This window comes from Cephus cinctus, unplaced genomic scaffold, assembly GCF_000341935.2.
Source record: "Cephus cinctus unplaced genomic scaffold, Ccin1 Ccin1_scaffold1275, whole genome shotgun sequence".
In the NCBI taxonomy this organism is placed as follows: domain Eukaryota; kingdom Metazoa; phylum Arthropoda; class Insecta; order Hymenoptera; family Cephidae; genus Cephus; species Cephus cinctus.
The window spans coordinates 4913-17003 of NW_014333715.1; the positions used below are offsets into that span (position 1 = coordinate 4913).

Below are 12091 nucleotides of genomic sequence, written 5' to 3' on the forward strand. Positions count from 1 at the left end.
TGAATTTTTTGTTTCAGATGAACTGATATCAAGTTATCATGCCCGCCAGCAGCATACCTTTTTTTTAAGGGGTCACGTTCGTCAGCCATTTGTTTGTAAAAAAAGTTTTAAAAATAAATAAAAAAAAATTTTTTGTATATTTCGAGAGTGTACTTAGTAAACCCAATGAGTTTTATACCAATAATTACTATAGTATTCCTTAAAAAAAATTCGCAAAAATAGCCTTTTTTTCGAGCGTCCAAACCAGAATAACCCCTTAAGATGCCATAAAAATTTTAAGATGTTCCGTTGATTCTTTCCCTATAAAAAAAAATCGCCGAAAATCACCTTTTTTTAGGCCTTTAAACCAGACGACGCCTTAAATGATATTCTTCTATTCGTTTTCATTTATTTTTTTACTTGATTTCCAGTACTCAGAAGAACCCCAATTTTCATCTCCTGTTTATCAAGCTACCTAAATTTTCCAGAACCCGTTTTTAAATATTGCTTGCTAATTATAATTCTGTTTCCAATACTATAGGCATATAAAATGAACTATTATTACCGAAAGTTATTTTCCAGGTCCATGAGCGTGTTTGTGACCTTGTTTGTGATTGTACAAGGTATCTTCAAAAGCACCATTAGATAATCGTTTGATAATAACCAATTGAATCTGATATAAATATAAGAAATTCCAGCATACATGGATTGTGTTTGATGCACGTGATCTACGTATGCAAAAAATAGTTGGTCCTGGGAACGACCCCTTGAAAATATATATATGTATGTAAGAAAAGTATACTTTCCTTGGTTTTGAAGATGCCGCGCTTCTCATGCTCCGTGCGTCTTTTATTCTAATCACCGTCAGATAGAGCGACGATCAGTAGAAGAACTGAGGAGAAACAAAAAGACAGAATGTAACACGCGATAGAGCACAAGTGCAAAATACAAAGAAAATTGATAATAAGTGATAGTGTGAACAAAATTAGTAGGGTGAATAGAGAAGTGATAACAGTAAACTTTAATTGTCGTTTCTTTGTTCACCGGTAAGATTGTAAATAATAGTTGTTAAAAGTGAATAAAATTTCTTTACTTTGTTCACATATATACAACATATATTTTTTTTACTTTTACGATTACGCACATATAAATGGCACCCACTGAAATAATTATTAAACGACAAAATTACTGGGCGCCAGGCATAACCAGAGTTTTACCGCTGTCTCCAATGGACACCCTGGCCAGCTCTTATGCAGTGGGGTTCTGGGTCTGGGAGACAATAAATGATATCTGCAATCCTTAATAATATAAAGACGATACCAAAAGGGGCTTCTAGAAATCAAATAGATTGGAAGGCTTCGTTTAACGATACGAAACCCACAGACGAGCTCGATTTATTAATAACAAGGAAAATGGATATAATAATAAATTAATAACATAATGTTTAAGAACAGGATACGAGGAAGAACAACGGTTCTAGAATAATTTATAAAACGAATATTAACGAAGCAAAGAGAACAAAGGTTCCGTAAAAATTTAGATGTAAATAATAATTAAATAAAACAACGGTTCTTTAAGAAATGTAACAAATCGCGTATTTGAACAATTAATCACTTAGGAACCAACAAATAACAAGGAATGACGACCGCTTACGCGAATCTAATAGGAATAATTAAAAGAAATGAACGGATCTGAATCCTCTATCCTCCGTATATTCCCCGCTGGGAATCTAGATCTTTCGAATGTTGCTAGGTACGCGTAGCCTATCCCGTCACAAAGAATATCGATCCCGGGATCAGTTCCGAAGACCTACCTCCAACTGAAAATGTCAGTCAGCAAATACGCAATCTCTTAGCCGACTTTGTACCATCTACGACTTAATCGCCGGAAAAAAAATACCTCTACGCGGCCTGTGCGTTACTTGAAACACGACCGAAACGATTGCGCGTAGCGTGGACTGAATAGGAAAATTTGCATACAATTCCATTTTGCATGCTTCACTAATTACCAACAAAAATTATAAACAGATAAACAGGGACACGTGCTGTCTGAATCAAATATCCAGCAGCTAAATCTATGATCCCATTTATCTCAATCAATTACAAAATTAGTATGATTCAGTAGCGTCACTCACCCTTAATCGCTCTCTCTCCAACTCAGCCAACTCCTCTCTATCCATCTTCTTATGCTTCAACTCTCTTTCTATTTCTCTACACTTTTCTACTAAACTTTCTGAATAAGCTTCTTGCACACGCACCATTCTCCAATTCGGCTTCGCAGCGACTGACACTAGTAGGAACGCTCGCCCACTAACGTTCCCTAGTGCCGCGGAGGAATATTACCCTTGGGACCAATCAAATTTGCACTATCCCCTACGCAGGCCAATTCGCCTACGATCTTCAATTATTCTAGAACCTAGAAAAATAGATCCTAGCGTCTTCTCTTCTTCTGGACGGTTGCAGTATTGAATAAAGTTCCGAAAAGCGCATTAGTTTCTATTGTCTTGTTAATAATATAATAATTATTATTTTCTCCAGACCGTAAAGCCATTCACACAAGTTAACGTAACGATGTAAGCCGTATGTGTAAGTAAACCAACCAATCAAACTTTAGTAATCTCCCCCCACCGACGGAACAGTATTAAATTCTGATTGGTCAGTTCCCTTACGCTTACGTCTTACGTCGTTACGTTATTTGGTCTGTGAAAGGTTTAATACAGAAAAACAATATTTATATGCATACACATAAAAACAAACAAAATACGGATTGAATCAATCATATAGATCCTTAAAATTTAACACTTAACATTAATACCATGCACTCATTTCACACTCATTCTCACTTTTATAATATACATATAGATATACATATAATATTTTTATAACATCAACCGATATTCTTGGAAAATCCACATGAACGATTTGAATTCTAACGACTCAGAATTACAAAATCAACCATCCATCGTCAATGAAGTCTATATAATTGTATGTAATAAGGTGAACAATACCGATAAATATTGTAGAAGAGTAGTTTTATATATCGTCCTCGTCATCATATAGGCATTCTGTTCCTTGAAATAGAGGATTATTGAAGATCGGTTGATGGATTCTCATTATATTCCTATTTTTCGTCTTCCTGATGCCATGTGGTTTCCATTCATTTAATCCATAGAAGGGAAAACCAAAAAACCCTGTCGCCTGGTATCTGTCGCTGCTGTTATTAATATTTAATAATAGTTATTTAATTAGTTTCATAATAAAAATACATAGGACGTGAAAGATGTAATTTTTTACATTCTACAATTTTTATTTAAAACTTTTTTCTCTAAAATCAATATTTATAGAAAAAATATCAAAGTATTTTTTTTTCTTGAAAAATGGTCATTTTTTAAAGTTAATTTTGCGGTTATTTCCACTATTATATTCGTCATCAGCACGTAAAAATACGTCAGAATACAAAGACCCAAACTTTTCGAAAATGTAACGGTTGGTTATCAACTGAGTTATTTTCTATATTTTAATTATACTAAACGTCACTGAGGGCAGTCTTATGTACTGGCATCTAAAGTCCCTCTAGTCAGAGTCCGGCCAACAGTGGGCCTTCTAATGATTGGCTCCGCCATTTTGTGGGCTCTTTCCGGAATAGAATGGTGTGTGTGAATACGTACATGGGAGCATTCCAGGCATTCCTATTGTATATTGTGTGTAGTTTAATGGCAGAATGAGGTTCAACAGTGTGTCCAGTCAAGGAACAACAAAGAAAAGAAGAGTTGTCTAAAAGTGGGAAATGTGTAAGTAGACGTTTGAAAAATATTGCGTTTCTAAAGAAAAACAAGTATTTTGCATGATATAAATACGAGTAATATGTAAGTAATCATTGCAATAGCTTTACAACAATAACGTACGTTAGCCTCAAAGCTGTAATTAACGTTAATTGATTGATATTTAAAGAAATGTCCTGATACCGCCTACCTATTTTCAGTTCATACAAAGTGTCTTTATATTTCAGTCATGTAATTAAAATGCCCCGATGTGCAGCATGTCCCAATAGATCAGGAAAGGGTGTAAAGGTGAGTAATTTCCCTCGAGATGAAGTTGTTCGGAACACGTGGATACAGGCATTGAACAAAAAGAATTGGACACCAACTAAGTATGCAGTTCTATGCGAAGTAAATATTAATTTTTCTTTACACAAACATTCCAATTGCGATGCTATGTATAACGCTTCATTACAACTTTTACATTGCAGTTACATTTTGCACCTGAAATGTGGGAAAAGGTACGAGAAGATGGAAGGAAGAAGCTGAAGCGAAATGCAGTGCCCACAATATTCAATAGAGCAACTGGTTTGGTTGAAGATGACACTCCGTCGCAAGAGTACAGGATGGAGCATAAGGGCACCCGTATAGGTAAGCATAAACCGTACGGAACATTAATAAATCTGAGAAAAATATCGCTGTAGTTAATCTGTCTCATTTATCACAACCTATAAGAAATAGTTCTTCTAAACTGTTCTTAAACAAATGATTTTTTTTTAATGACAGATCTTACACAATCTATAACAAACAAATAATTGTTGTAAATTACGTTTCATCGTTAGGTTTTGCTTGAAGCAGTTTTAATAGTTAACAGCTTATCAAATTTATAAACATTATTTACTTGTCTTCATTCTATTTCTCAGACAAAATGACTCCAGTCGTTGAAGATGACAATCCAGATCAAAATATTTCTGTAGTACCGTCAATCAAAATTGAAAATGAAGAAAATCAGGATGAGCCAGAAGCGGAGCGGAAAGAAGTGGAATTAGAAACTGAGATGAATAGAAAAGTTTCAGAGAATTGTAATAGCGAGGAAGAGTTGGAACAAGAGAAAGATTTGGAAAGTCTGCCACAGGATTGTGAAAGAAAAATTCTAGGTAGTCATCCCAATTACCAGCAGTTGAAGAAAATGTACGAGAAAAGTGAAAATTTGCGAACAATTATGAAGAAAAAGCATAAGGAAACGATAAGAAAACTACAAAGAAGAATAAAGCGGCTCGAACAGGAAGTACGTGTAAATGATCAACGCACGAGTCACATTAAAAAGTTATTAAACGATGATCAAGTCGAAGTATTGAATAGGCAAATGAAGAAAGTATGTAAATGGTCTGATGCTACTCTAGTCGCAGGATATAAACTCAAATTTTCGTGTGGAAATACTGGCTATACTACTTTGATAAAAGAAGGATGGCCTCTCCCCTCTATAAGAACACTAAGAAGAAAAGTAGAGAACTGGAAATAATAACGATTACTCAGATGTATTTTGAAAATTTCTTTTACACAATAAAAACGGATCATCTTAACAAGAGTTGATGTTTAATTTACCTCGCAAACCTTTTTTTTCTTTATTGTTCAATTAAACACAATAATGTGTTATACCTATACGTATGACATTCACTGCTTTCAGCGCAAATTATAAATTGTTAGGTTTACGTGAAACTGTACATATTGTTTGAATGCACCAGTTCTAAATGTTGACATTTCCATAAGGATCTAAATCTATTTTTATATAACGTTTATAATGAGTTTAACACACATAATAATTTGAAAATCCGCGCACAATGTCATGGCAGCTCCAAACTAGCCCTAAACATGGCGTCCCTTCCACGTATTGGCCGGACTCTTGCTAGAGGAACTCTACTGGTATCCCCTCTCTCTTTTCACGGGAACCGAGGATTCTAAGCGCATGAGGCTCGTCGTCCCTTTTCGCAAATCGGCTGTCTGCGACTAAATACTGAATTCTTTTTGTTTTATTAAGTGTTACCACCGAGTACATCAGGTATATATAAATTATTAACATTGTGCTAGTTAACCGTTAGTCTAGATTCTTTATTCTTTATTTGTGGATTCCCCTTAATAAATAATCTAATAAAAATTATTTTTTGCGCAAAATGAGATAATGTTAAATAAGCGAAAAACTATCCTACCTAAGGAACTTAATGAACGTAATGAATGCGAGCTTCGCTCACAAATATCCCCCTAACATAACCTATTTCATCCTTCCCGCGGTAAAATGTTACAATTCTTATTATTCATCAAATTACAATTTTTTTCTACGAATGTTTATTTCTCTGAACATTATCTCATTTTTCTCGAAAAATAATAGTTTTATAATAAAAATGCATAGGACATGAAAGATGTAATCTTTTACACGCTACAATTTTTCACTTAAAACATTTTTCTCCTCAATCAATATTTAACGAAAAATATATCGTCTTTTTTTCTTGAAAAATAGTTTTTTTTTTTAAATTAATTTTGCGGGTATTTCCACTAATATATTCGTCATCAGTCAAAATACATCAGAATACAAAAAACCATACTTTTCGGAATTATGCGCTTTTCCATCCGCGGAATCACATCCGCACACTATCCCTCATTGCGCAGCTCCAGGCCACCACTGCAACTCCCTGATGCATTCAGGATCTTCGAAGATCTCGCGGCGTCTTGCTCCGTAGACGGCTTCCTCCAGTGGTGCTTTGCGGTCGTGCCGATGACACCAACTAGATTCCCGGGAAAATCTTTCATGAAACTTTTATATGAAACAAATATCGAGTATGCTGCGCGTCAGGGGAATATACTAATACTCTAGCCAGTGACCGTATAGATCCAGCCGCTGTCTCTGCCTGGGTAGTGCTTATGTGAAGGAGTCAACAGCACTGATTTTAACAAAGTTTAAATCGTAACCTAAGTTCACTTCGAATATTGCAGGTCCGTGTAATAATTTAGGCGATTCTAATTCGTGTTGCACTTCACTGATCTGTACTGACTCTATATTTTCAACGTCTTCGGCGGTCAAAAAGACAAAAGACTTCTCTCCTGCGTTGCAATAACTGCTATTTCGGTGCACTAGATAGAAAACGAACAAACCTAGCGTCATTGCAGCGCAGGAGTGGGAATCAACGGCTTTACGCATTTACCCGACTCTGCACGATGTTCGCCCAATTACGGACGCGAGCGCTGAAAAATATTTTATGTAGCTCATGCATGAAAAACGCTACTTTTCGTGCCTCCGAAGTGTGGCGAAAGTGGCGCTTTATAACTAAGGATACGATAAAAATGCTGCGCATGCGCAAATCGGCCCAATTTTACATTATCGCACTAGTGCTTTCTTTTCGCACTAGTGCGATAAAGTAAACTTTGTTCTCACGCGCTGTCATGAAATGCATTCACTTTTGAAGCCTTCCTTGCTCTTCTTATGGCTGCCTCCTCCAATGAAGAGATGTTCCAGTCACTTTGGAGGCGTGTGGTGACAGCATGCGAGAACAAAACACTACGCAGTGTGAAAAGTGCGTGCGAGAAGTAAAATTGGGCTGATATGCGCATGCGCAGCATTTTTATTGTATCCTTAATTATAAAGCGTCACTTACGCCACACTTTGGAGGCACGAGAAGTAGCACTTTTCATGCATGACTTACATAAAGGAATTGTATATGGGTAGTCGCGATAGTTTCCCGTATACTACTTCGTATGGGGTGAAGTTCGTTACCTCATATACGCATGTATTATAAGATAATTCCACGTATGGCAGTGGCCTATCCCAGTCGTCATATGTATATTTCCCGGCGTAATGTTTGATATACTCCGTCAGCATTGTGACTTCGCTCGAGAGCATCTAATGGGCATTCCCCTTTACGAGGGTATTTAGCAATAAATTTTTCTTTTTATTCGGCGTTCACCTCATGTTAAATCCAATACTTCTACCTGGATATCACCGAAGAATCGAGAGGCTATTCTTTTCCTTGGTCCAACGCTGGATCAACACCGAAGATTTCCCGTGTTTTGTCATCAAGATTTTTTTTCCGGAGAATCGGTAATATCCTTCAAATCGTCTGTAATATCAGTTAGCACTTTCGACACTGACAACTCATCCCCAACACCGAGGTCACCATTTGATGATTTGATCTTAACGTCTGCAGCATTTCCTATAAAAAAAAAAGGAGGGTTAGTCGCATTGTACGGGATTATTTTTCCTCTTCTAGAGCTTCACCAACTAATCAAATAAACTTACCTAATTTATTTATTTCAGGACTTTCTTACTCGTTAACAGCATTGTCCGTCGCAATAGAAATATTGTTTTGAAACCCGCCATATTATCACCGGGGCATACGACTCAATGTTTGAATTTCTGTGTGGATTCGTCTAACAATCAGCCAGTCGTCCGAATAACTGTGTAAAAGGGAATTAATGAATAAAACGTTCAAAAACAAAACTTTAGCATTACGCCAGAATTTAAATCTTTATCATGCTTCCTGCATGGAGAAAAATCTACGTGTTCATCATCCCCCACAATCAGAAAATTGTGGCGGCATTTAGCAGAAAGGTGCGATACTAATACGTAATCTTGAAAAACCAGACTCGTAATACAACCCGAGCTTATTACATTTAACATTCAAGAAATCTTAGGCCAGTCATAATGACGGAAATAGAGAGACAGTTTCTAAACGTTATCTACCGCCATATATCAAAATCATTAGAAGCACCAGAAAGCCGATGCTAATAACCGGTAATTCCATTGGATAGAACTAAAATATTAAACTCAATATGAAATCAAATTAGGCGTTTTCACTTAAAAAAAAAATTTTTTTAAATATATTCCTGCCGAGGATATGAGTAGCGGCTTCCGCAACGTTCTACTGTAACTGTGGGAGCTCATTCTAAAAATCTTCCAGGTCTAAGAGAGAATCCTACTGCATCCTAGTATCAAGCTAACTTCAGTCATAATGTAATTAAATATGTGTAATGAAGAGAATTCTATAATAAATGCCTTAAAGATGATTTTCGGACAATATGCTGTCTTATAGCCCCTGTGGAATAGTTCAATAAAATTTACGTATTGGTACAGTTTGTATAAATTTTTTTTATAAATATAATCATGAAGGAACATAGCGACCGAACCGTGAATCAGGTGCATATTCTACGTTAAACCATTTTGCGGCCCTAAAAAGGGCCATTTTTGTTTAATTGAGTGACACTGTTTACGCCTTCTTCTCGGTCTTCTTGGGTAGCAGAACTGCCTGAATGTTTGGAAGCACACCGCCTTGAGCGATGGTCACACCAGACAGTAACTTGTTCAGTTCCTCGTCGTTACGAATGGCCAGCTGCAAATGACGTGGGATGATCCTCGTCTTTTTGTTGTCACGTGCAGCGTTTCCCGCCAATTCCAACACTTCAGCAGCCAAATACTCCATAACGGCCGCCAAGTAAACAGGAGCTCCAGCTCCGACTCGCTCGGCATAGTTGCCTTTGCGAAGGAGCCTATGAATACGGCCGACGGGGAACTGGAGGCCAGCCCTGCTGGAGCGAGACTTTGCCTTTCCCTTCACTTTTCCGCCTTTGCCACGTCCAGACATTATAACTTCTCTGTATAGTAATCACACACGTTCGACAAGCGAAGCAACAATGAAAAAAAAGGTAGCGGTTGAACGGTTATGTAGCACAGAGGGCGCTTCCTGCGCACCAATCGCGTTGCGTCCCACTGTTGGCGTTGCACGCGCTAGCGCCTGATTGGTGCGTCCACGGCCCTGCTACTCCATATAGAGCGTGCCCAAGCGGGCAGTCACCACATTCGTTGAATCTTTCGTACGAGTGACTTTGCGTGACAATAAACTGATCGCAGCATCATGCCACCTAAAGCAAGCGGAAAGGCAGTGAAGAAAGCTGGGAAGGCCCAGAAAAACATCAGCAAGACCGACAAGAAGAAGAAACGCAAGAGGAAGGAAAGCTATGCCATCTATATCTACAAGGTGCTAAAGCAAGTCCATCCCGACACTGGAGTCTCCAGTAAAGCTATGAGCATCATGAACAGCTTCGTCAACGACATCTTCGAGCGCATCGCCGCCGAGGCGTCCCGATTGGCTCATTACAACAAACGTTCCACCATCACGTCTCGTGAAGTACAAACAGCTGTGAGGCTGCTTCTACCAGGAGAACTGGCCAAGCACGCTGTCAGTGAAGGAACCAAAGCTGTCACCAAGTACACCAGTTCCAAGTAAAGCTACTTGGCTCAATTACGAATTTCCAAAAACTGGTCCTTTTCAGGACCATAAAAAATTCTTACGTTAGCTTCAACATTCACAGCATATCTCCTTAATTGATTTTCCATCCTTGAATAAAATCTTTAACCTCTTACACTCCATTTCCTGAAAGACGGTGTTATTTCAATTTTGAAGTAACACAACATTTCATGAATATCGTTTTATTTATTTTCAATGTTGTAACATTGTACGTTTTAAAGTAGCTACGGAATTGGGAATACCAATACATAAAGGAAAGAAAGATCAGAGTAGGTCAAACTTTGAAAAAAGCAACAGTTAAGGTAGTTGTATAAAACCATTCTCGTCAATTCTTTCAAAAATTATATGCCTGATATTTGAAATAAATAATACCTGTAAAATGAACCTAATTTTATTAAGATTGACCATTCAGAAATATGGGGAAAAATAAAAGTTTACAGTTTTTACATGCGGATTCTTTATGTAGTAGATAAATTGAACATATTTTATTATTTTTTCATCTAAATGAGTCGTGAGATATTGATAAAAGATAACTATATGATAAATTGATATAAAGAGAACGCGAGTAAAAAATTTCAAAATTGTTTACCGTTTTGTTTCGAAGATATTAGTTGAAACGAAGAATTCGTCCACCGTCCATCTCACTATCGTGATTGTTGTGCATATCCGTGCAGATGAAACGGATATTTTAATATGTTTGAGAAAACTGAACTGTACGCTTTCAAACGTATATCCATTTCGAACTTTTTAACGAATAATAAAAGCAAAATAGAATTAATTTAATTCAATTCAATGTACTTTTCAAAAGATATTTCATTGCAATATTATCATAGATATTGAATGTTTCTATTCCTTTTTGGATATAACTGTCGCGCGACAACTACCTTAAGGCTAATGTATGCAGTGAAGAATATTTCGTCGAATATGATTGACCAACCGAGTGAAACCGGTAAGTAGAAAAAGAACTGGGCAATCACTTATCAGTGAATTAATCTTAAAACCCCTAAATTAAAGAAAATAAACGTTTCCGCTATTACACAAATTCTCTTGCCAGAATTATGTATACTAAGGAAAATATTCAGATTGTGCATTTTGGAATGCAGGTTAGTGGCTCTAAAATATTAATTCGCGTGGTATCAATCAGGACTCAGAAATGTTAAAAGGGTAAAAACAATATTTACTGCAGAAAAAAAATATTAAATAAGATGTATGTCGGCTAAAGTATACTAAAATGTATGTACGTGGGCATGTTTGGATTAAATTCAGAAACATCTTTCAGAGTATAAACGTATGTGCATGTTCCTCGGAATAACCGAATTTTGGTCCTGAAAAGGACCGGTTTTATTTTATAAGCCTTCGGTATTTAGGCACGTTCTCCACGAATACGGCGAGCCAACTGGATGTCCTTTGGCATGATGGTGACACGCTTGGCGTGGATGGCACACAAGTTGGTGTCTTCGAAGAGGCCGACGAGATAAGCCTCGCTAGCTTCTTGAAGTGCCATCACGGCTGAACTCTGGAAGCGAAGGTCCGTCTTGAAGTCCTGAGCGATCTCGCGAACCAATCGCTGGAAGGGCAGTTTGCGAATAAGCAGCTCCGTGCTCTTCTGATAGCGACGAATCTCACGCAGAGCGACGGTTCCTGGTCTGTAGCGATGAGGCTTCTTAACTCCTCCGGTAGCTGGTGCACTTTTACGTGCAGCTTTCGTAGCCAATTGCTTCCGAGGAGCCTTTCCTCCAGTTGACTTGCGAGCAGTCTGTTTCGTACGAGCCATGTTCACCGAATATTTTCTTTACTGGGAGTGTAGAGGGAACTTCACACCATAAGATCCAAACGCATTATGGGAGCATCAACTTTGTTCACCCTGTTATAGACTCGTCCGATTGTTGAGATCGACGCTCATTGGCCAGTCGGTAAGTGGTGGGGATACGCATAGAAGCGAGGATAAATACCCCTCGAATCCTAGCTACTGCATCAGTTCTACGGAATATTTTTTTGAGTGAATTTCTATTAAATTTCGTTGGTGAAAATGACTGGCCGTGGTAAGGGAGGAAAAGGTTTG

General features: G+C 37.5%; 4 protein-coding genes across 6 annotated transcripts; 2 read left to right on the plus strand and 2 right to left on the minus strand.

Annotated features, from left to right (window-relative positions):
* Positions 1–3602: 3602 nt before the first annotated feature.
* On the plus strand, positions 3603–5324 carry LOC107272792 (THAP domain-containing protein 1). Its single transcript, XM_015750291.1, has 4 exons — positions 3603–3769; positions 3988–4147; positions 4228–4387; positions 4660–5324. The coding sequence occupies exons 2-4, from the start codon at positions 4001–4003 to the stop codon at positions 5256–5258; spliced, it is 906 nt and encodes a 301-aa protein (XP_015605777.1). The 5' UTR covers positions 3603–3769; positions 3988–4000; the 3' UTR covers positions 5259–5324.
* Positions 5325–5533: 209 nt separating this feature from the next.
* LOC107272794 (histone H2A) lies at positions 5534–9387 on the minus strand. 3 transcript variants are annotated; one of them, XM_015750293.2, is made up of 4 exons: positions 8025–9387; positions 7718–7938; positions 7503–7643; positions 5534–6516 (listed from the first exon to the last, which is right to left on the minus strand). In XM_015750293.2, exon 1 carries the CDS (start codon positions 9364–9366, stop codon positions 8992–8994), a length of 375 nt encoding a protein of 124 aa, XP_015605779.1. In that variant the 5' UTR covers positions 9367–9387; the 3' UTR covers positions 5534–6516; positions 7503–7643; positions 7718–7938; positions 8025–8991. The 3 variants fall into 3 exon arrangements, with proteins under 3 accessions (XP_015605779.1, XP_015605780.1, XP_015605778.1); XM_015750294.2 differs by lacking the exon at positions 7503–7643; XM_015750292.2 differs by having other exon boundaries at positions 7503–7938.
* A 205-nt stretch (positions 9388–9592) lies between these two features.
* Positions 9593–10415, plus strand: LOC107272791 (histone H2B-like). Its single transcript, XM_015750290.2, has one exon. The coding sequence runs from the start codon at positions 9637–9639 to the stop codon at positions 10006–10008; it is 372 nt and encodes a 123-aa protein (XP_015605776.1). The 5' UTR covers positions 9593–9636; the 3' UTR covers positions 10009–10415.
* Positions 10416–11244: 829 nt separating this feature from the next.
* Positions 11245–11852, minus strand: LOC107272790 (histone H3). The gene has a single exon (XM_015750289.2). It carries the CDS (start codon positions 11801–11803, stop codon positions 11393–11395), a length of 411 nt encoding a protein of 136 aa, XP_015605775.1. The 5' UTR covers positions 11804–11852; the 3' UTR covers positions 11245–11392.
* Positions 11853–12091: the final 239 nt, after the last annotated feature.

Coding starts and splice junctions, on each gene's coding strand:
- LOC107272791 (XM_015750290.2), top strand. CDS start 9,637: ATGCCACCTAAAGCAAGCGGAAAGGCAGTGAAGAAAGCTGGGAAGGCC.
- LOC107272790 (XM_015750289.2), bottom strand. CDS start 11,803: ATGGCTCGTACGAAACAGACTGCTCGCAAGTCAACTGGAGGAAAGGCT.
- LOC107272792 (XM_015750291.1), top strand. CDS start 4,001: ATGCCCCGATGTGCAGCATGTCCCAATAGATCAGGAAAGGGTGTAAAG. Junction 4,148..4,227: donor AGTATGCAGTTCTATGCGAA/GTAAATATTAAT, acceptor TTTACATTGCAG/TTACATTTTGCACCTGAAAT. Junction 4,388..4,659: donor GCATAAGGGCACCCGTATAG/GTAAGCATAAAC, acceptor TCTATTTCTCAG/ACAAAATGACTCCAGTCGTT.
- LOC107272794 (XM_015750294.2), bottom strand. CDS start 9,366: ATGTCTGGACGTGGCAAAGGCGGAAAAGTGAAGGGAAAGGCAAAGTCT.